The 21,181-nt window shown below is 44.9% G+C and overlaps 1 protein-coding gene across 1 annotated transcript in view; it reads left to right on the top strand.

Moving 5' to 3' along the window:
* The window catches only part of LOC135198660 (methylosome protein WDR77-like), a 46,939-nt gene that overhangs the window by 6,971 nt on the left and 18,787 nt on the right, over positions 1-21,181 (top strand). Inside the window, exon 2 of the mRNA XM_064226451.1 lies at positions 6,449-6,539. Coding sequence (XP_064082521.1) covers positions 6,449-6,539 — 91 coding nt within the window. The remainder of the gene's footprint in view (positions 1-6,448; positions 6,540-21,181) is intronic.

Below are 21,181 nucleotides of genomic sequence, written 5' to 3'. Positions count from 1 at the left end.
CTTCACCTTTGTTTCTTTGATTGGAATAATAAAACCGTATCTGCTGCCAACAATCACGGGAGCTTAAGTCTCTGGATTAAACGGGGATTCTCGCATACAATGAGAAATGGACCACTACTACTGGCTTGAGAAACCGTAGTTATTCATCCCGCGTCCTTCGGTATTAGCGAGAATTTTGTTTAAGAAAGATATCTATTGTCGACTGCTTCATCTTTCTGTTTACCGCGCACCAGGGGTTAAAACAGAATTCTGTAAATAGTCTCTTTGGCTGCCATGCGTATCCCGATGAAATGCGAATGTGGTTTTTGTTTTGCGGAATCTGGGAGGTTTGTTAGTCCCTCAAAAATAATATCTTTGTATTTCCGGAGGTGGTACAATTGTTTCATTGTTCACCCCCTTCGGTGTAGCCCGGAATTAGGCAGATGGTATTGAAAAGACATCGCCTACTCCCACACCTTTGCCAGCTCTACTTCCTCCAAACGTTTCAGCCCACTGAAAGAAGCAGTTCTTCAAAGCCGGTGCTGCCTCCCCACCCTGTGGTTTCCAGTTGTCTGAATAAACGCCCCGCTTTTCATTGCACTAACGAAACCAGTCAATGAAAATGGCGGTTAGTGTTTAGCGTTTTTCAGTCATTCTGTAAAGGCCCACAGGCTTTCTCCTAGAATCTTGAGATTCCTTTCCTCTCGATTCAGCTGTGGAAGACGTAAGGAGTTTGCAATTTCATTCGCCTACTTTCTGTCATTCAAACGTCACATCAGTGTTGTTTCTCCTTAAGCTGAGATTCAAGCGTTCTTTATGTAGAATTTGTTTCTTGCCATCAGGGACCTCAGGTGGTTCCTTTTGAAAGGTGCCAATTCATGGAAACTTTTCCGCCTTTTATGAGCTTTATGCATTAACGAGAATCATCCTCCGGCCGGCCGTCTCCGGCAATCAGGGTGATACCTTAAACAAAATATTTATTTTATTTTGTTTTGGCGTCTCTGTCCCAGCTATAACTCTTTAAAGGTCGGGCGAAGGTACCACGGTGGGACCTTTCCTCCCGGCGGATGCTTGGAACAAAAACTTGCCAATCTAACTGAACTTCCGAAACCAGTCTCATGTCAAGGCAAGCTGGTCAGAACGCCCCGGCTCGAGTCAGCAGCTTAAACGTAACTATGGCTAGTAGGACTTTAGTTCGGTCGGTTTAGTTCCAGAGGCAACATTCATTACTTCGTACTTAAATAGCTTGTCAGTTATGAGTACTGTTACATAACCAAAGTGCGAGACAAGGAAGGGATAGGTCCATAAGGCCATATTTCCCTTCTTTTCTTTTGCTTCTTATAGTAAAGCTGAGCATGACTTCTTTTCATTTGAGAAGTCAAGCACAAAGGGATGGGGGGGATTTGCTGCACGCTCGATTCGTCGTTTAACCGACGATCCTTTTCGTAGCGCAAGAACTCAGCAATACCCCTTCTGGTAACTGATCCGATTGGTTCGGTTTCGGTCGCCTTCACAATGACCCTCCCTAAAATGGGAAACTTCACCGTCCTCCCGATTCACGAAGGCTATTGCTGCTTTGTCCTGGTCTGAAGGTGACGACTGGAGCTGTTCCTGCAAGAAACTCGACACCCGGGAAGGTTTGAGTGGGTGTGGAACGCCTTCGTCTTTCTACTTAATTCCTACTTCGCGTCGCCGTTCCCGCAAGAACTTTCTCCGTTGGCGTCAGGGTAATAATGCAATAGGACAGGCCGCCGCTGGATACCAAACCGGAACCGCATGCACCTCCTTCTAGCCTTATCAGGTATAGTTGCCCCAATCCTGTTCCTTGGATTTTTTCCTTTTTCGGAACCGTTAAGGTCCGGGTGGTTGCTCCAATAAACTTAGGTTGTGTAGTTTTAACCCAGACCCACCTCGCAGGCTGAACTCTAGCAATCGGAAGTTCCTTGGATAGGTAAATGCCCGTTAAGAATGGGATGAGGAATGAGAGTCGATAGACTTGGCTTCCTCTTCCCATCTTTTTCTTCCCTCTACCTTTGGGTAGAGGGACGAACGGTCGTCACCCTGGCTGGGTAGGGACGAGACAATGCAGGTGAGCTACTCAATAGGAGCACCAATCCTATCCCTTTCCCAGTAGGGATGAGGAGTAAAATAATCCGCACCACTTCCTCCAAGCCAAAGGGGGAAGGTAAAGTGGATTGTACCAAATTGAGGTACAAAGAAACCCATCATTTTTATGATTGGTCCTTCTTGCCAAACAGGAACAACGGTTTTCTTGCTTGCTGGTACGAAAAGGAGATAACCGGGCTTGCCTCTCTCTTAAAGAGTATTCTTGGTGGGCCCAGAGGATCTGGACCATTGTCTCCTGCGGTGCACACCCCGATTCAAGTTCGGTCAGCGGTTTTTGGATTCCCTTCCCTTGCCTCTTTACGACAGGGGGCACTGGCCTCCACGGGTTTGACGGAACCAGCCGAGTTCTTTCACCCAAAGCTCCAGGGATTTCGGCACCCCCCGCCGCCGCTCCCGGCACCCCAGCGCTTGGCCCCACGCGCCGCCCCTCCCCCGCCTTCCCCCGCCCAAAAAGCCTACTCCTCACTCCCTCCCGTCCCCGCCTTCGCCTTCCCACCAAGGAAGTGAGTCTTGTCCCTGACTTGGGTTAAAGGACCGGATGGGTTTGTTATTTGACGTATCGGGAACAAAGAATTCCGGACAATTTGTCGAAAAAATTGCATTTTTACCTTAACTATAACTAACCTAGGACGGTCCTGTTATCATAATACCGTGAGCCATCCGCACCTCTGGCCAACCCCGGTCTCTGCAACTTTTCTGCAACCTTTTTGCATGGGTACCTTAAAAAAGCAAAAAAGTTGATTTGTCTTTCAACCTCTCGGGTCCGCGGCCGGGCCCCTATTGGCCTCGGACAGCGCATTTTCAACTTACGATAACGGTGGGACAAACGCCCAGTTAACTTACCGTTCTTCCCCCTTCTTGTTCGAATAGCTTAACGACCTGTCCCCTCTCCAGCTGCCGCTAGTTTACTTCCCTATTATTGGTTAAAGGGGATCCTCAGGGTTTTGTGAATATAGTTAGGAAAAATGGTCAATTTTATTTTCGAAAACAAATTGTCATTTTCTTCTTCATTGGGTCCTGAAGAAACGGGAAGGGAATAAGTAAAATTTACTAAATATTTGCATGAAAAAGTGTTAAATATTGTCAAAATCAAACTTCTATAAAAAAAACTACCCAGTACACATTTAAACTTACTATTTTGCGTGACATACTACATCTCTTGGCAATTTTTTCTCCATTACATCTGAAGTTAGGCCAATTCCTTGTCATCCCGATTTTGGACAAAAATTACCCACTGCCTCGAGGACTAAGTACCTTTCCAGACTGCCCGCCCAAATGCAGTTAGCCTGTTTGTGAGAGGACAACCCTATTCTTAAGAAACAACCCCACAGAAGCCATTAACTTGGAATTCAATCTTCCCAAGGAAATGCTGTTCATTTGAAAGATATTACATTACAGAAGCTAGTATGAAATACAGAATTATATTAATTGATAAATAAGGAAACAAATTGTTTTAGGTTAGTAATGTATTACTTCTTCAGGCTATAGTAAAGTGATATTGCTGCATCTGCAAGAGACTACTACAGTCCAATGATTTCGGCAGTAAAAGTCCTCTGGAATAGAAGTTTGACAGCTTGGCACATTTACTGCATATTGTTGCAGGTGTTCAGTGAAACAGTTCATTCTGCCAAACAGAGGACTGGAGATCAGTTGTGATGGCTATTCCTCTGTACACTTTCTAGTACAAAGACCATGACTTACTGGTTTATGACAAAGTCATAAACTTGCTTAGGATGCTTGACATCACAGCAGATTGTTGGAGAATTACTGAAAATGAACAAGGACAGGAAAGATGGTGGGTACAGGGAAAATCACCCTCAGACAAACCAAAGCTTCTAACTTTGATTAGTGAGCATTTACTTGATACAGTAAAAGGTGAAGGTCGGCAGAATTTATCATAATTGTCATTTATATTATTAACGCTGTCCCGCTGTTGGATTAAAAGTGGCTACGTGTCAGGCAGTTCTGGGGTTGGGCCTTCTGGTGAGTAACTGATAACTTACATCCTACACCGGAATATTTTCAAGTTATCCCATAGTTAAAAGGAAGTTCAATTATTTTCTAGCCTGAAGTATTCTTTACTTGACACTTTCCATTCTGTTTATGGAAATCATCCAAAAACACATCACATTGAAATTGTAGCCTATTAAAAACCCATAATGGTAACGTAGGCGATACGTAGACTTGAAGAATTACTGTTGACCCCTTTCTTATGGAACTCCGTGTAGGTTTGGATTTTTCTGTTTGGTCGTGGAATTACGGTGGCCTAGACTACAGGATTCTTGAGGTTTTGATCATTTCATCCAAAGTCATTAGGACTGACTGAAACTGCTTTCAGAATGCAGCCTATATATTATAGTGTACAATTTTACTTGTGTAGTAGAGGACATTCATCTGGAGGTAGGCTGAAATATGTAGCAGAGGACATTAATCAGGGAGTGGCTGAAGTACGTATGTCTTCAGTTCAAATGTTTACTAAGGCTGTACCCCAATCTAAGCTACTTTGATACTAAATTCAGTGCATCATATGTTTTGCACTTATTGAGTTTCACCTATGACTCACATTTTGTAAAGCCTTTGAATTGCATGAAAGGTTTGTTCTTAAATGAGAACGGGAAATTGTAATGATGTAATGGTTAAAGTGAAGGTTTGCTAGAAAGATTTATCAACGGTCCCCGTAATGGGGTAATGCCATCAGTTCACCTCACCCTGTGCACTGTAGGCATTACTTACAGTTCTATGCAGCGTCCCTTCAACCCCTAGCTGCAACCCCTTTCATTTCTTTTGCTCTACTGCCTCCAATCAAGTTCTCTTTCCTCCATCATGCTATCCACCCTCTCCTAACAATTGTTTCATAGTGCAACTGTGAGGTTTTCCTCCTGTTAAACCTTTCAAGCCTCTCTGTTCTCAATTTTTCTATCGGCGCTGAATGACCTCATAGGACCCAGCACTTGTTCTAAGCTTAAATTCTATACTGTTCTGTTCTGATATGAAATGGTGTTAGACGTCTTGTAGAAAAATAAGTGCTGTACATTTGGTAAAATGGGCACAGAAATATGAATAACAAAAGCAACTGGACTTTTTTTTTTTTTTTTTTTTCCAATGTCACTAGACTTTGGCCACTTGCTAAGTCTCTGCTCTGTGCTCTTGGCATTAATTAATTTTGAATGCTTTTTGTACAGTTACTATTAATTTTAATATGGGCATTCCAAGGCTACGGTTACTATGGATGAGAATTCTGACGAATACGTCAGAAATCCTCGTCGGAACAAGGTGGTTACACTGTAAACGTTTTCTGATATTCTGATAGTCATTACGTTTCTGCCGCCCAGCAAAGATGGACGAACTTGGTCAATATTTTTTTCTTGAAAGTCCGCTAATAAAGTTAGTTGTTAAATGGTGGAAAAATTGAACATGTCAACCAGTTATTTTCTAATAGAGACGACAAAGTTATCTAGTTCTTTACTAAACACATATAGAATTATTTCTATTATAAATCATTTACCGTTAATTACAGCAAGTAATATGCAAGAAATTCTGTAAGTAAATTATGTCCCAATTGCTTTTTAATTGCTTAAAATGTAAAACCCAAATCAAAATAAAAAATTGTACTTACTACTAGTGTTGAGTTCTGTAGCAATCTTCTCCTACTTTTGCCGAGAAATATCTCTGTTATGGTAATTTTTGTCTCTCATATCCCACAAACACCTGTTCTCGTACTCGAGGCTGGTCAATTTATCGTTATCCATGGTGGAATAATAAAATCAATCTAAATTCAACGCACAAAAATACCAAAAACAGTCGCAGGTTGCATGAAAAAATCAAACTTATTTGAACGCTCAACTGGTTCTGATGATTTCGTACATGTTCTGACGTGTTCGTTGCTGCCACTGTAAACACACTCATTGGAATGTATGTGTTTGTTTTTTCTTTGAATTCATCAGAATTCGCATCCATAGTAACCGTAGCCCAAGGTATGTGTATGTCACATATAGGATGTTTTATTCAAAATACACAACATTCTTAATAATTTTTTTTTTTTTTATCATACTTTCATGGATGATAATTTCACATCGTATGAATTTGCCAATCAAGAATTGGATGACATAAGTGTATTGTCCTTAGAACTTGAAAGGTAATACAAGATAACTTTTTTAAGTTTACCAACTATCTTTCTCAGTATTCCAGCAAAAGGAGTTGTGTGTTTATTTTGAATGAAAGTTATTCTTTGGTGGCTTAAAATTATTCTTCTGAGTTCCAGTTTTTATTGTCATGTGGGCAAGCAAGAGAGCATTTGTTAGGTTTTTCTTTTGCAAAAATTTACTTTTCCTTATTTTTTCAGCAAGACATAACAAGTCCCCAGGAAATGGAACACGTGGACCACATTCCTTGTCAAGTGGAGAAGCACCTGGATTTTATAGCCTTCAATAAACGTAAGATTGTAGAGAAAATTTTGTTGTCGCTTCCTCACATTAAAAATTTTGGTTGAGATTTGTAAAGTGAACTTGTAAATAGTGATTAATTATTATTATTATTTTTTTTTTATAGTGTCTTATGAGAAAAGGGTGTCCATATAGTGGGTGAGAAAACTTGTTTGCAAAAGTTACTTGTTCCGATATGTAATACAAACCATCGGTCCTTTACCATAGGAAGGTAACTAGCGGTAGCTGGAACAGTCGTAAACTTCGAGCAAGGGAGTTTGGTAGTTAATTGCTTGTCCGACAGTGTGTGTGCCGCGCTACTGGGAGGTGAAGAATCACTTTTGCTTTCGGCCGTGTTGGTGGAGGACGTGTTCGTCATCGCTCTCTGCCCGCTTCGTCGTCGTATGCTTTGGTTGTGTGTTGTTTCTTTAACTTGGTTTGTTAGTGTAGTGAAAGTGTATTGTAAGTACGTGATTTTCTTTCTTTTTATTACATTGATTATGGATTCTCGTACAATGGAGCTATCCCCGCGCCCCCCCATCAGCCGCAGAGTTTGCCCTGGTGTGGAGGGCCGCAAGTGCAGGGTCTTTCGCTCTTTCCCCGAGATAGATCCTCATGTCCTTTGTACTCGGTGCCGGGGGCGTGATTGCTCTCGGACCGAGCCATGTAATATTTGTGTGAATTGGTCTGAGGTGCAGTGGGTGCTGTACGAGGGTAGGAAGAAGCACAGACCTGCCAAGGAGTCGTCGGAAAGCTCTCCAGCGACTCCCTTGGTTACGGACACTTAGTCTTCTTTCCTGCCCCCGGCTTTGCTCCCGCGTATGGTGCCTTGCCCTTCGGGGGGGGGGGGGGGGGGGGGGTTCTCGGTCCTTCTCTTCGCCCGATCCGTTGAGAGAAGAGGAGGGCGCGAGGTACCCCGACGTGCAGTTGTATTCGGGGTCTTCCGTTTGCTCGGGATGCCCCCCCCCCCTGCACACGAGGGGAACTCCTCCTAATCACCCAACTGTTGCTTCCTCGGGTGCTTCTGCTGCGGGCGACGACCTCGGCCAGGTGTGGGTGTCGCTGGGGCTCCAGGGCACGCCAAGCGTCCAGGGGCTGCTCCAGCACCTGGCTGGTGCTGTGCCGGTCACGCATGGAGTGGTGACCACTACTACCACCACTGTCTCGACTCCAGGGTACGCTGCCCCTCCTCACCTAGTCTACACCCCGCATGTGATGTCAGTGACTCCGACGGCTGCTGTGCAGGGCCCGATTGCTGCCGTGCCGAGGGGAGGCATGCCTCCCCCCCCCCCCCCCTTCCGGGTTTTTTATGCTGCCAGCCCCTGACTTCCGATGCCCGAAGAGCTCGCCCCTGGACCTGCCGCCAGTACCCAGGATGTCGCTGGCTGCTGCCCCGTCTCCTGCTGTACCTGACCTGCCTACCTGACCTGCCTGCCGTACCTGCCGCTCCTGCTGTTCCTGCACCTGCCGACGTCGTCCCAGCCCATCGTGTTGCTGCCCCAGTCGCTGGTCCTTCCAGACAGGTGCAGCCAGGCCCTGTTGCTTCGGCAACAGCAGCCCCGGCTCCATCCTGGATGGAGGACCTGACGCCTGCTGCCGCCTCTTCCCCTTCGACTTCCAAGGCTTCCAAGCCGAGTAGGTAGAAGGCTGCCCCCTCCCCCCTAAGAAGGCTCCTTCGGGAACTTCTAAGGGCCCGTCTCGCTCTGGTGGGATGGGGGTTTCTTCCGCTAGTCCCTCCTGCTTCTTCGGGAGCGGGGCCCGTCTCTCCTTCCGCAAGGAAGACGACGGAGACCAGAGGGGTACTGGCTAACACCGGCACTTCCTCACCTGGTGCTAGGGGCGCTGCCGCTACACCAGGTTCCTGCTCGGCCCCTCGTTCGCGAGAGGTACCGAGTGTACGGTCTCCCGCGGGCGACCGTGCAGCCAAGGCTCAGGCGTCCGAGTTCGCTTGGCGCCAGGACCAAGGCACGGAGAAGGCTGGTGAAAGCGGCTCAGGCACCGATTCCACTGCGACAGTGGTCTCTGCAGGTCCCCTGACCGCCGCTCCCACCGGGACCGGACGGATAGGGGGACCAGCAGCAGCTCCTCTGACGCACGGGACTGGGGCCGCTGTTCTCAGTCCAGCCGCTCTTCCCAGGCGAGCGGCGCGTCCAAGGCCTGCAGTTTGATTGCCGCCGCGGGTTGGCGATCGCCTGCAGCCCCCCAAGCACACCGGTTCTGCCGGTGAGCGAGGGGGGAGCGTCAGGTCTTCCTCTCCTGTTCCTTCAACTTCCTCGGGCTACATCGGGAAGGGCGAGGTAACAAGGAGTGATTGTGAGAGGCGCGCCCCTCACGATCCGGCCACGACGCCCTACATGCCAGGCACGGTCCTCGGATCGACCAGGTCGTATGCGCAAGTGGCAGGAGGAGACCGGGAGGGATCCGTCACTTCCTCCTGCCGAGGATGGGGGGCTTAGGGTTCAGCAGCTGGGCCCTGATGACTGGTGGGAACTACTTTCTCGCTCAGCCTTGGTGCCCAGCTGTTGATCCAACTAAATAAGTCAGCTCTTTTCCTTTTACTAAAACTTTTCATCCTTCTGCTTCCTCCCCCTATAAGTCCCATAGATCATCGTATAATTTGGATTAATTGTTGTGGATTTTTCCACCTTTGTAAAATTTATTAGACATGAAAATAGGAAAAGATATCATAGCTGGGACTGGGTTTATATCCAAAACTAAATAGTGGGAACTGTGGTAGGATCATCAACTGCCCGATAATGTTCGGACCTGAGAGATCAGGCGGAACTATTCTTTAGAGCTGGACCACGGATTCCAGGGGGGTCTGGTTCTGGGTTAGGACTCTCGGCATTCTATCCGGTTTGCCCATAACATGATTGGGGTGGGGATGATTGTATTCTTGTAATACTCTCAGTCTTATCAAGCGGGTTTGGTCTACACTTGAGCCACTCTAATCATGTTATGCCATCCCCAATGGGGTAGGGTAGGGATGCGGACATTTGGGATTCGGTTCTCACTTGTGCCATTGGTGGCGGAATAAACTCCAAGAAAGGCTGATGATATTTTTTAAGGTTTTCAAAGTTTATTTTTTTTTTTTTTTTTTTTTTTTTTTTTTTTTATATTATACCCCTCTAATCTTTATGACAAATAAATATAAGGATTCGAGTACCCCTGGACCTTTTGATGCTTTGGCGCAGATGACGACTATGGACAAGGACTTGGACCACCCCCAGGAAATTTCAATTAATCAAGAGCACGATGGTAGCTCTACAAAACATTGTGTTGGAAAACTATCTAATGTGAAAAACTTGCGAGTGCTACATGTCGTGGGCATGACCACTGCAGTGCGACTATGACATTATTTTGACAACCTTCCGTTCCTTTGGAACTATAATTGAAATAGGATGAATTTCCTTGAAGTCACATCAAAATGGGAAGCATGGATTACTTTTGATAAATATGAAGATGCCTTTAAGGCTAGTAGTAATATAAATACAGTACAAATAAATCAGTGTATTATAGAGGGAGCTTTGACCGATAAAGTACCCAAAAATTTAGATAGCTATGTACCATCTGAATGGGTTCAAGATATACATCAGAAAACAGAGGGTAATAATCCATCCAGAACTCCCAAACCTCCTATGTGGCTAGTGCAACAGCGGAAGGAGGAAACTTACAATTTATTATAAGTTCTGCAGGTATCTCCAGAAAAAGGTGGGAGGAATAAATAGTGGAGATATATCTAGATTTGGAAAACGTACAGTGCTAATACATGCTAAATCAAAAACACAAGCACAAATGCTATCTGCAATGAATCCTTCTGGGCATGACATGAGAAAGAAATCAGAACCCACCTGAATTTTAGTTATGGCCGAGGTGTAATTTTTGACAAAGATTTGTATGAGTTCACAGAAAGTGAGATCCTTGAAATGAGCCCATTGACAGTGTGGAAAGTAAAAAAGACACCCATTGCTAATATGATAATTTTGACCTTTGATGACCCTAACGTTCCATCCCATGTAATCATTGAAAATGAAAGAGTGCGAATAAGACCCTTCCTCCCGAAACCAATTCAATGTTTCAACTGTTTCAAGTTTGGTCATTCATCAAAAGTATGTAGGAACGCAAAAGTTTGCATAAATTGCTCTGCCCCTGACCATGGTATTTGTTCTGAAACACCAAATTGTTGTAATTGTCAGCTGAACCATAAGGCTAATGATAAAAACTGTGAAGCATACAAAGATGAACTATCAGCAATAAATAAGGCTAATGGTGAACACATTAGCATAGGATATGCCAAACAACAATTGGGCCAATCAAAGAGCTATGCAAGGGGTCCTGTGGGAGCACCTTCTCCTGCAGTAGGTGCATCAACTCCTGTGGTAGAGGCCCGGGTATCTGGGTTGGGTGCTCAGTTACTGGAAGCAAGAGCACACACCACCAAAGCAGGCAAGCTGCCTGTGGTTGAAAAAGTCTCCTCCAGATGAAGAGGCTCTCCCATCATCTCTTCCATCTCCTACTTTTAATGTAGTAAATCTATCACAGGCAGAATCTCTGCCTGATCTAATGGAATCAAAACAGTTAAGGAACCCCAAGAGAGGAAGGACTCCTTCAGGTTCTACCCCTTATACTCCAAATAAGCATGCTTCGATATTTAACAGCTACAGTGTGCTTTCCTCAAGTGAAGCAAGTATTTCAATGGAACACAACCACCAAGTTAAAGAGGTTGCACAGATTACAACGGTAGATGTTCACCCTCCTCCTAAAGAAAATCAAACTAGGAGAAATAAAGATCACAGGGTTAGTCATAAAAAACCGTCTATTTCCAGACCACATAAAGAGGAAAAAAGAAAGGCTTCCAAATCGGATTTGTAATGGCTTCATTCAACATCCTACAATGGAACTGTAAAGGATTGCGTTCTCGTGCTGAAAATCTAAAGGTCCTCATAAGAGAAACTAATCCTGGAGTAATTTGCCTGCAGGAAACTCAATTAGGTCCAGAGAAGTTCAATCCTGGACTTAATTATGAGATCTTCACGACCACCCCTCCAGTGGGTGATAGAGCACATGGAGGAGCAGCTATTATTGTGAGCAAATCACTGGAATGCTTGCCTGTAGCCCTCAGTACAAATTTACAGGCTGTTGCTCTTAAGATCACATTAGACAAACAGATTACTGTGTGTTCCATCTACCTGCCTCCTAGATCAAACTTCACAAATGCTGATATCCAATCATTAATTGATCAACTGCCACAGCCATTTTTTATTCTTGGTGATTTTAATGCCCATAATCCGTTATGGGGAGGGCATACTTCAGATAATGAAGGTAAAATTATAGAAGACATTATTAATAATAATGATATTGTGCTTTTAAATGATGGTACTATGACTTATCATAATATATATTTTAATTCTTACTCTGCTATTGATCTGAGTATATGTTCCTCTGCAATAGCTTTAGATTTTATTTGGTCAGTAAATGAATTTTTAAATGGCAGTGATCACTATCCCATTCTTTTAAAGTTTACCAGAAATGTCCCTACGGAAATGCCACAGAAATGGAAGCCATTAGAAGCTGATTGGGAGAAGTATAAAAAGGATATCCATCTCGATAAACCATTTGAATCCTTTAACAACCATATTGAAGCATATGAGTATTGGACAAACACTGTATTAGCCAGTGCAGAAGCCTCTATTCCAAAAACTACAGGAAAGCCAAGGAGACCAACAGTTCCATGGTGGGACAAAAAGTGTGCCACCTTAAGAAAAATTACTAGAAGATGCTACAAGAAATACAAATCAAGTGGCACATCCACTTCTAAAAGAATATATCAGCGAGCCATGGCAAAACAACGCCGATACTTCCGTCGTGCCAAGAAAGACTTGGATTTATTATATAAATGGTATTAACTCTAAAACACCATCGATGTTTGTATGGAAAAAGGTACGAAAACTAGCAGGGAAGTTTGTGCCACCCAAAACTCCTTCTTTGAGAGTAGAAAATAACCTAGTTACAAACCCTTCAGATGTAGCTGAGTCATTGGGTCAATATTTCTCCAACATTTCTAGCCCAAGAAACTATTCTAGTGAATTCCAAAGAATCAGGAACACTCAGGTCAATCTGAATCTTTCTGGTCATAACCGGGAGGCATACAATGCAAGATTCTCTCTTCAAGAACTACATGAAGCACTCTCTTCAACAGATGACATTTCTCCTGGTGAAGATACTATTTTATATATAATGCTTAGGAAGCTACCTGAAGAGGCCAAACGCTACCCTCTTAAGATCATTAATAAGATTTGGGAGACTGGAGTTATGCCGAGATCTTGGAAAATTTCCATCATAATCCCCGTTCAAAAACCAAATAAAGATCCCCAAGAAAGTTCAAGTTATAGACCTATAGCACTAACAAGCTGTGTTTGCAAGTTAATGGAAAAAATGATAAATTATCGCTTGGTATGGCACTTAGTTAGAATCAAATAAGCTTCTCTCTCCGTTCCAATTTGGGTTTCGTAAAAATAGATCTACCCTCGACCCACTTATGAGACTCTCCAACCAAATTCAGCAGGGTTTTGTCAATCAGTGTCAGACAATAGGGGTCTTCTTTGATTTAGAGAAAGCTTATGACACTACTTGGCGTAATGGAATTCTAAAACAACTACAGAAAATGGGTATTAAGGGCAACTTAATTCGGTTCATTCATTCCTTCCTATCCGAGAGATTAATAAAAGTGAGAGTAGGGAACTTTCTGTCGTCCCCCTTTAAACAAGAGGAAGGTGTTCCACAAGGAAGTGTTCTCAGTGTGACCCTCTTTGCTGTCGCCATAAATAGCATCTTGGATGAAGTTCCAAGCCCAGTTCGAGCTTCATTGTTTGTGGATGATTTGGCCATTTATTGCACTGCCTACGATGCTATATCTGCATGCCGATATCTACAGAAAGCTATAGATTCTGTCTCCAAATGGGCCAGGCTAAATGGTTTTAAATTTTCAGCCATTAAGAGTGTTGCTATCCGCTTTTCAAGGAGCAGGCGTAAAGAGGTTATACCTAATTTAAAACTCGAGGGATCTATTTTACCATATGCTGCCGATGTCAAATTTTTGGGAATGACTTTTGACTCAAAACTCACCTGGACCAAACATATTGATAACCTTAAATGTAAAATTAAAGCATCTTTTAATCTTTTGAAAGTAGTCTCTGGATATGAGTGGGGAGCTGACAAGAAATGTTTATTAAGACTTTATGATGCACTTTGTAGATCAAAGCTAGATTATGGGTGTCAGATTTATTCTTCAGCGTGCAAAAGCAAACTTAACGACCTCAATATTGTCCATAACATGGGATTACGAATTTGCTCTGGTGCATTCCGAACATCTCCTGTTGAGAGTCTGTATGTAGATACCCATCAACTGCCACTTGTCTTACGACGGGAGGAACTGGGTCTGCGCTACATAATGCGCGTAAAGAGCAGTTCTGAAAATCCTTCCAATAAGGTCATTCGCCAACTTGACAACAGGAAATTTAAACCAAGATCATCTGTCCCCTTCCAGATAAGACTACATCAAGAAGTGAATAATGATACTCTAAAAAATCAGAATGTTTCTCAGTTAGTTGCCTCTAGATTCCCCCCATGGCTTATCCCTAAAGCAAAACGTTTGTAACAAAACTATGGTCAAGAAGAACCTTTCTGATAAAATGGCAAAGGGTTTGATTCTTAGAAATGATGTAACTCATGATGGTGCGTATAAGATTTATACAGACGGTTCCAAGTCAAGAAAGGGAGTTGGGCTAGCCGTAATTACAGAAAAGACTTGTGAGGCTGCAAAACTACCAAATTCAGCTACAGTATATACAGCAGAACTTTCTGCCATTAATAGAGCATTAGCTATTGTTCATCGTACCGAGAAGAAGAAATTTGTTATATATTCGGATTCTAAAAGTGTTTTGGAGAGTCTTAATATTTGTAATACATCACATCCTTTGATTCTCCAAGCTCAAGAGTGGCTGTTTCGAATTTCTTGCAAACACAAAGCTGTTTCGTTCTGCTGGGTTCCTGCCCATGTAGGGATCAAGGGTAATGAAAAAGCTGATAGAGCAGCAAAAAGAGTATGTAATAAAAGATCACTGGATATCCATGAAGTTCCATACATTGATATGAAGTCTCCTATTCGAAGCTATATCCGCCACAAATGGCAGGAGCGATAGTCCTCAAACCTTGCCAGAAACAAGAAGCTGAAGGCAATCAGACCTAATTTGAATTTTTGGCAGTCTTCGTTTCATAGAGACAGGAGGACCGAGATTGTTTTAACGAGACTTCGTATTGGTCATTCCCGATTGACGCACAGCTTTATACTTGAAGGAAGTGAGGCTCCAGTCTGTGCTCGCTGTGACTGCCTGTTGACAGTTGAGCATATTCTGGTTTGTTGCCCAGTGTATGGTGCTGCCCGCAGGAAATTCGGACTTTCAGGGAAACAACTTTCTTATATTTTAGGAGATGATGTTGATATCAATAATCTTGTAAAGTTCTTAAAAGAGATTGATATTTACTATAAAATTTTACTTATTTTAATAATATTCAATTTTACCTTTCACCTAATACACACAAGTGTATGCAGTTATACTTTTAATTGTATTTTAATATAAAAAATTATATTTTTATTTTATTTTATTTATTTATTTTTTATTTTTTTTTAATGAAATAAGGTTTTAAGTTTCATTCACATCAGATTATCATCACGTTCAATTAAATTTCATTAATTATCAGATTATTTATTTCATTCCATTACGGCGCTGAATGACCATTATAGGTCCCAGTGCTTGGGCTTGTCCCTAAATTTCATAATCCATCCATCCATCTTAAGAGGAGTGCCTCTCTGCACTCCCCCCCGGAGATGTTGCTGTTCTCAGACGCATCCACCGAGTGTGGGGCCATCCCGACAAGCACCTTCACATCAATGTCCTGGAGCTCAAGGCAGTGTTCCTCGCTCTCCAAGAGTTCCGGGACCGCTTGATGGGACACTCGGTGGTGTTGATGTGCGACAACACCACAGTAGTGGCATACGACAACAAACGGGGGGGCCCTTGTGTCCCTCCCGTTGCACCAGTTGATGCTGCAGGTGCACAAGTGGGCCGTGGCTCACTCTGTAGGGCTGTCAGCCCGCTACATTCCAGGCAAGAGGAATGTAGTAGCAGACAAGCTCGGCCGTTGGGATCAGGTGATAGGGACCAAATGGTCCCTATACCCAGACGTGGCAGAAAGGCTCTTCAACCTGTGGGGGCGTCCAGTAGTGGATCTGTTCGCCACCCGGCACAATAAGAAACTCCAGGTTTTCTTTTCAGCCGTGCCGGACCCATGGGCAGCTGCAGAGGACACTCTTCAACACCCACGGGACAACCTCTTCGCTTACGCCTTTCCCCTGTTCAGCCTGATTTGCAAGGTGATCAGCCGAGTACTGGCCACCCCGAAACTCAGGATGATCCTGGTGGCTCCCAAATGGCCTGGGCCGTTTGGTATCCGGACCTGCTGGCTCTGCTTGCAGAAGTACCGAGAGAGATTCCCCCTTGGCACAACCTTCTCGTCCAGCCACACGTAGAACGGTACCACCGAACAGTCCAGTCTCTACATCTTCACAGCTGGCTGTTATCCACCACCTCTTGCGAGCGAGAGGCTTTTCTCGCAAAGCAGCAACAGAGATGGCTGGACACGTCAGACAGTCCTCTGCCGCTGTGTACCAGGGGAAGTGGGCCTTCTTCTGTGATTGGTGTCGTAGACTGGGTCTATCTCCTCTCAGAGCCACTCTTCAGCAGGTAGCAGATTTCCTCGTTTTTCTTCGCCAAGACAAGCTCCTCTCTGTCCCCACAGTCAAAGGATATAGAGCCGCCCTGGTCCTGAAACTGAGGGGAGTGGATATCTCGGACCCGTTCGAGATCTCCTTCCTTATGAGGAGCTCTTGAGAGGTCTTGCCCACCCAGGGAACTTAGGCCCCCGGGGTGGAATGTGACTCTCGTCCTTAGGAGCCTGACTCAAAGACCCTTCGAGCCACTGAGAGTCGTCAGACAGGGATCTGACCCTCAAGACCCTCTTCTTGCTGGCCCTGGCATCGGCGAAGAGAGTAGGGGAACTTCATGGTCTTTCTTTCGACGTTAAACATACCAGGGGATGGGGATCTGTGACGCTTGATTTCGTCCCAAACTTCGTAGCCAAGACTCAGGATCCGTCGATCCCTGATGACCGGTTCGAGTCTTTCACAATCCCCTCCCTAGTGGATTTCACTGACGATACGGATGAGATGCTGCTTTGTCCTGTGAGGGCACTACGGCGCTATCTGAAGAGAACTCGGCACCTCAGGCCTGAGTGTCGATGCCTCTTCATTAGCACTGGGGTGACCAAGAAAGAAGTATCCAAGAACACCCTTTCTTTCTGGCTACGTGAGGTAATCAAGAACACACTTTCTTTCTGGCTACGTGAGGTAATCAGGAGGGCGTACGAAGCTGATGGTAGCGACGACATCTGTACCCTTCATCCCGAGAGCCCACGAAGTCAGAGGCATTGGTCCTTCCCTTGCGTTCCGCAAGAACTTCTCCGTGGCGCAGGTCCTGAAGGCAGGGATCTGGTCTAACCAAACCACCTTCACCTCCTTCTACCTTCGGGATATTGCCCACAGGTCCTTAGACACTTATTCCTTGGGACCTGTGGTGGCTGCTCAACGCGTTGTGTAGCTTACCCAGCACCCGAGCGGACAGAACAGCATCGAATCCTGGTGTGACTGGCTTCTCTTCCCCATCTTTCTCTCCCCCTGTGGGCAGAGGGATGAGGTCGTCACCCCGCTGGAGCAGGAGGAGATGCAGGTAAGGTACTCGACCGAGCCGAGTGAATATCCACCACTTCCCCCAATAAGGGGGATGAAGTGGAAGCCAACAAGAGACAAACCCATGACTTTATATTGCCTCTTGCAATAGGAACAAGTTCTTGCTTGCTAGTTTTAAGAGGTACGCTTGCCTCCCTCTTATTACTTGGGTCCAGAGGTCTGACCATTGATCCTGCGGTACATACCCCGATCTATTGGGCAGAGGCTAGGATCCCTCCCTCTGCTCTTACGACCAGGGAGGGAATCCAAGGTTGGGCGAACATCAGTCTGTTCTTAAGACTCTGATTCCTCCCACCAAGAAGTGAGTCTTCCTATTGTAAAGGACCGATGGTTTGTATTACGTATCGGAACAAATGGCAATTTGTTGAAAATTGCATTTTTCCTAACTATACAAACCTGAGGTCCTTTACACATAGTCCCACCTCATGCCACCCCTCACTCTGCATTTTTCCTGGGCCTAAAGCAAAAGTGATTCTTCACCTCCCAGTCACGCGGCATGCGCGCTGTCGGACAAGCAGTTAACTACCGAACTCCCTTGTTCGAAGCTTACGACTGTTTCAGCTGCCGTTAGTTACCTTCCTATTGTAAAGGACCTCAGGTTTGTATAGTTAGGAAACTGCAATTTTTGACAAATTGCCATAAAGTATGATGTAGTTTCAGTTTTGAAATGGTATTTTATTTTTTTTAATTACTATGGTTTCCAATCAAAGTTATGAATAGAAACTGAAAGGTTACCATTGTTTGAGCTAGGTTGGGATTTTACTTCTAAAAGACCTATATGTATTGTAGTTTGTAAGTCATAAAGAGCAATTTAACCTTACCACTTTGCTCAAAATCTTAATTTGCATAGGGCTAGCCTGAGAGCTTTGTTCTCTTAAATTGTACTCTATAAGGTTAAATAGATTTAATCGTCTACAGCTTTGTAAATACTGTGTGATTCAATAGACAGTAAATTTTGAAAGGACTATCATAATAGTTTTTATCCTTTATTCACAATTAAGGATTTCTTTGAATTATTGTAGCTTTTGTGTCGTGTGCCATTTTTGAAAGGTGGCATGTCTCGGTTTTAGGAGAGAGAAACCTAGCCTTTCTTCATCTGAAGCTATTTATTCTTAGTTTTGTTCATGAAACTTACCCAGCAGATATATATATAGCTGTATTTCTCCGAAGTCCGACAGAAATTTCAAAACTCCCGGCACACGCAGTGGTCGGCCAGGTGGTTAGTACCCATTCCCGCCGCTGGGAGGCGGGAGTCAGGAACCATTCCCATTTTCTATCCAGATTTTTTCTGTCGCTCGTAATGAAAACACCTGTTTTCATTACCTCCGACCAGGATTTTGATTGACTTGGATGTGTGGCTAGGCATACGCTATCGTAATTTAATTAACCTTTGTTTAACTTGTCTGAATCTAGTTCGGCTAGTTTCAGACTGTGTTGTCTGCACAAGTAAGGTGAGGCTACCGAAAGTGTCGGTAAATCCTCATTTGGTATGCACGGGGGTTGAGAACGTTTTTTCTTTATTGAAAAATCGATGTAAGACGTGTGAGAGTTTGACTGATTCCGAAGGGAAGACAGATGATTCGTATGTACGCAAATTAGAGCGGGATTGAATCATGGGGTCTTCCTCAAGAAACTGCATTAGTAAACAGAAGTCAGGGTAATGAACCTACTAACCTTTCTGTAGACTTTGTTTTGCCTAACCCTGTAGTTTGGCCTACGAGCCATTAGGCTATGTCTACGAAAGAATGCCCTTTTCTGTTATTGTGGATTCCATTCGTAATTTGGAATCTAAAGTGCTCGCTCTCCAATCAGTGTTGTGAAGTGTAGTGCCCCCAGTGTTGTGGAGGGGGCGTCAGATCGGCCCTATAATGCCTCTAGGCCTGGACCTCTGTCGAACTTCCAAGCCCAGGAAGACGGACTTGTCGAAAGCCGCAGGAGGGTTACGGGGAACCCCCACCTATCTGGCATCCCTTCGGCAGAACCTGTAGACGATCCCCAGGCTGCCAAAAAATAGTGCATGAGAACGGATCATGAAAGATTGCTTCTCGTCCTCCGAGGCGTCCTCCCCGCACAGGGGTTGGAGCTCTGGGAAGGACTCGCGCCCTCGAAAAGAAGCTTTAGAGAAGAGGACGCTTCACGTCCTCTCGTCGAGAGGGAGCGTCAGATCGGCCCTATAATACCTCTAGGCCTGGACCTCTGTCGGACTCCCTGGACCAGGGAGAGGGCATGTCGAAAGCCGAAGGAGGTTTACGGAGTCTCCACATTGATCTGACGTCCCTTTAGCAGAACCAGTACGAGCCACAGGCTGCAAAAGTGTGTGTTCGTGCGCGTTCCCTCCATGAGGGATTTTCGTCTTAGAGGCGTCCTCCCCGAACAGTAGTTGGAGCATGAGAAGACGCTCGCGTCCTCTGAAGAGAACAAAGACGTTAGATGTCGCACAGGCGGCCATCGTCAGTAGTTTCTTAGACGAGCACGCAGAGCCTCTTTGCGCTCCTTCTGCTTTACGGGCTTCGCCTTTGTAGGCGTCCTCCCCGAACGGTAGTTGGAGCATGAGAAGACGCTCATGTCCTCTGAAAAGAACAAAGACGTTAGATGCCGCACATGTGGCCATCGTCAGTAGTTTCTTAGAGGAGTACGCAGAGCCTCTTTGTGCTCCTTCTGCTTTACGGGCTTCGCCTTTTTACGTGACTACTCTCCGCCGCAAAAAAGATCAAAGACGCAAGATGTCGCACGGGAGGCCTGTGTCTTTGATCTCAGGGAAGAGGATGCTTCACGTCCTTTCTCTTTTGCTGCTTTGCGGTCGTCACCTGAGAGTTTGCTGCATGGACGCCTCAAAAGAGAACCAGGACGTCATCAGACGATGACGTCTTTGAACCCCCCTGTCGCTCCAAGAATAGAGCTGTGAAGGGACAGGTGAGAAGGAATAGGGCTTTCTCTCGCTCCTCTCCTTCTCATAGTATCAGTTTTTCACCTGAAAAGGAACATTCTAGAAAAGAGGGTCATCCGTTTGATGCAACATAGACTTGCTTCGTTGCCGACTGGGAGACAGGCACAGGCAGAACCGCGTCCTAGAAGAAAAGATGATATACGTATTGCCATTAAAAGATCTAAGCGGTCTCCCACAACTGCGGATCGCTCTTCTCTTTCACCGGTTGCTACGCCTTCTAGATTAGTGCGTCTCACCTGCCGTTATGTAAAAAACATGAGAAACTTCCTCAAGATTCTTATATCGAGAGGAAGAAAGCTCTCCCTACTATTCAAGGGGTTCCCCTCTCTTATTATAGGGTCTCTTTTTATCCGTAAACTGACGTTATTTTTTGTTGCAAACCAAGGTGTGTTGCAAGCTGAGATACTCGACGCTCCTAGTTCGACCCTGAGGGAGCGTGGTGTTTACAAGCGTGACGTTTCTATAGATGCTAAGCTGGACGCTTATTTAGACACCAAGCATGACGCTCGGCTGGATGTCAAGCGTGACGCTCGGCTGGATGTCAAGCGTGACGCTCGGCTGGATGTCAAGCGTGACGCTCGGCTGGACGCTGAGCGTGACGCTCGGATGGACGTTGAGCGTGACGCTCGAATGGACGTTTTGTGGACATTCATCAGGATCACAACGTGATATTTGTCTGCAAGCTCGTCGACAATCTTACTTTCGTAGAGACTCCCATCGAGAGAGTGCTAGAAATTATTACCTCTATATCGGAATTTTTAGTGACTAATATTCAGAAAGCACCTATTACGTCACAACAGCAATCTTCATCAAGGATTGAATCGAAAGGACTTATATCACCGT

The sequence above is a fragment of the Macrobrachium nipponense genome, chromosome 22 (assembly GCF_015104395.2).
Source record: "Macrobrachium nipponense isolate FS-2020 chromosome 22, ASM1510439v2, whole genome shotgun sequence".
Classification (NCBI taxonomy): Eukaryota; Metazoa; Arthropoda; class Malacostraca; order Decapoda; family Palaemonidae; genus Macrobrachium; species Macrobrachium nipponense.
This window is presented reverse-complemented; position numbering and strand designations above follow the sequence as displayed.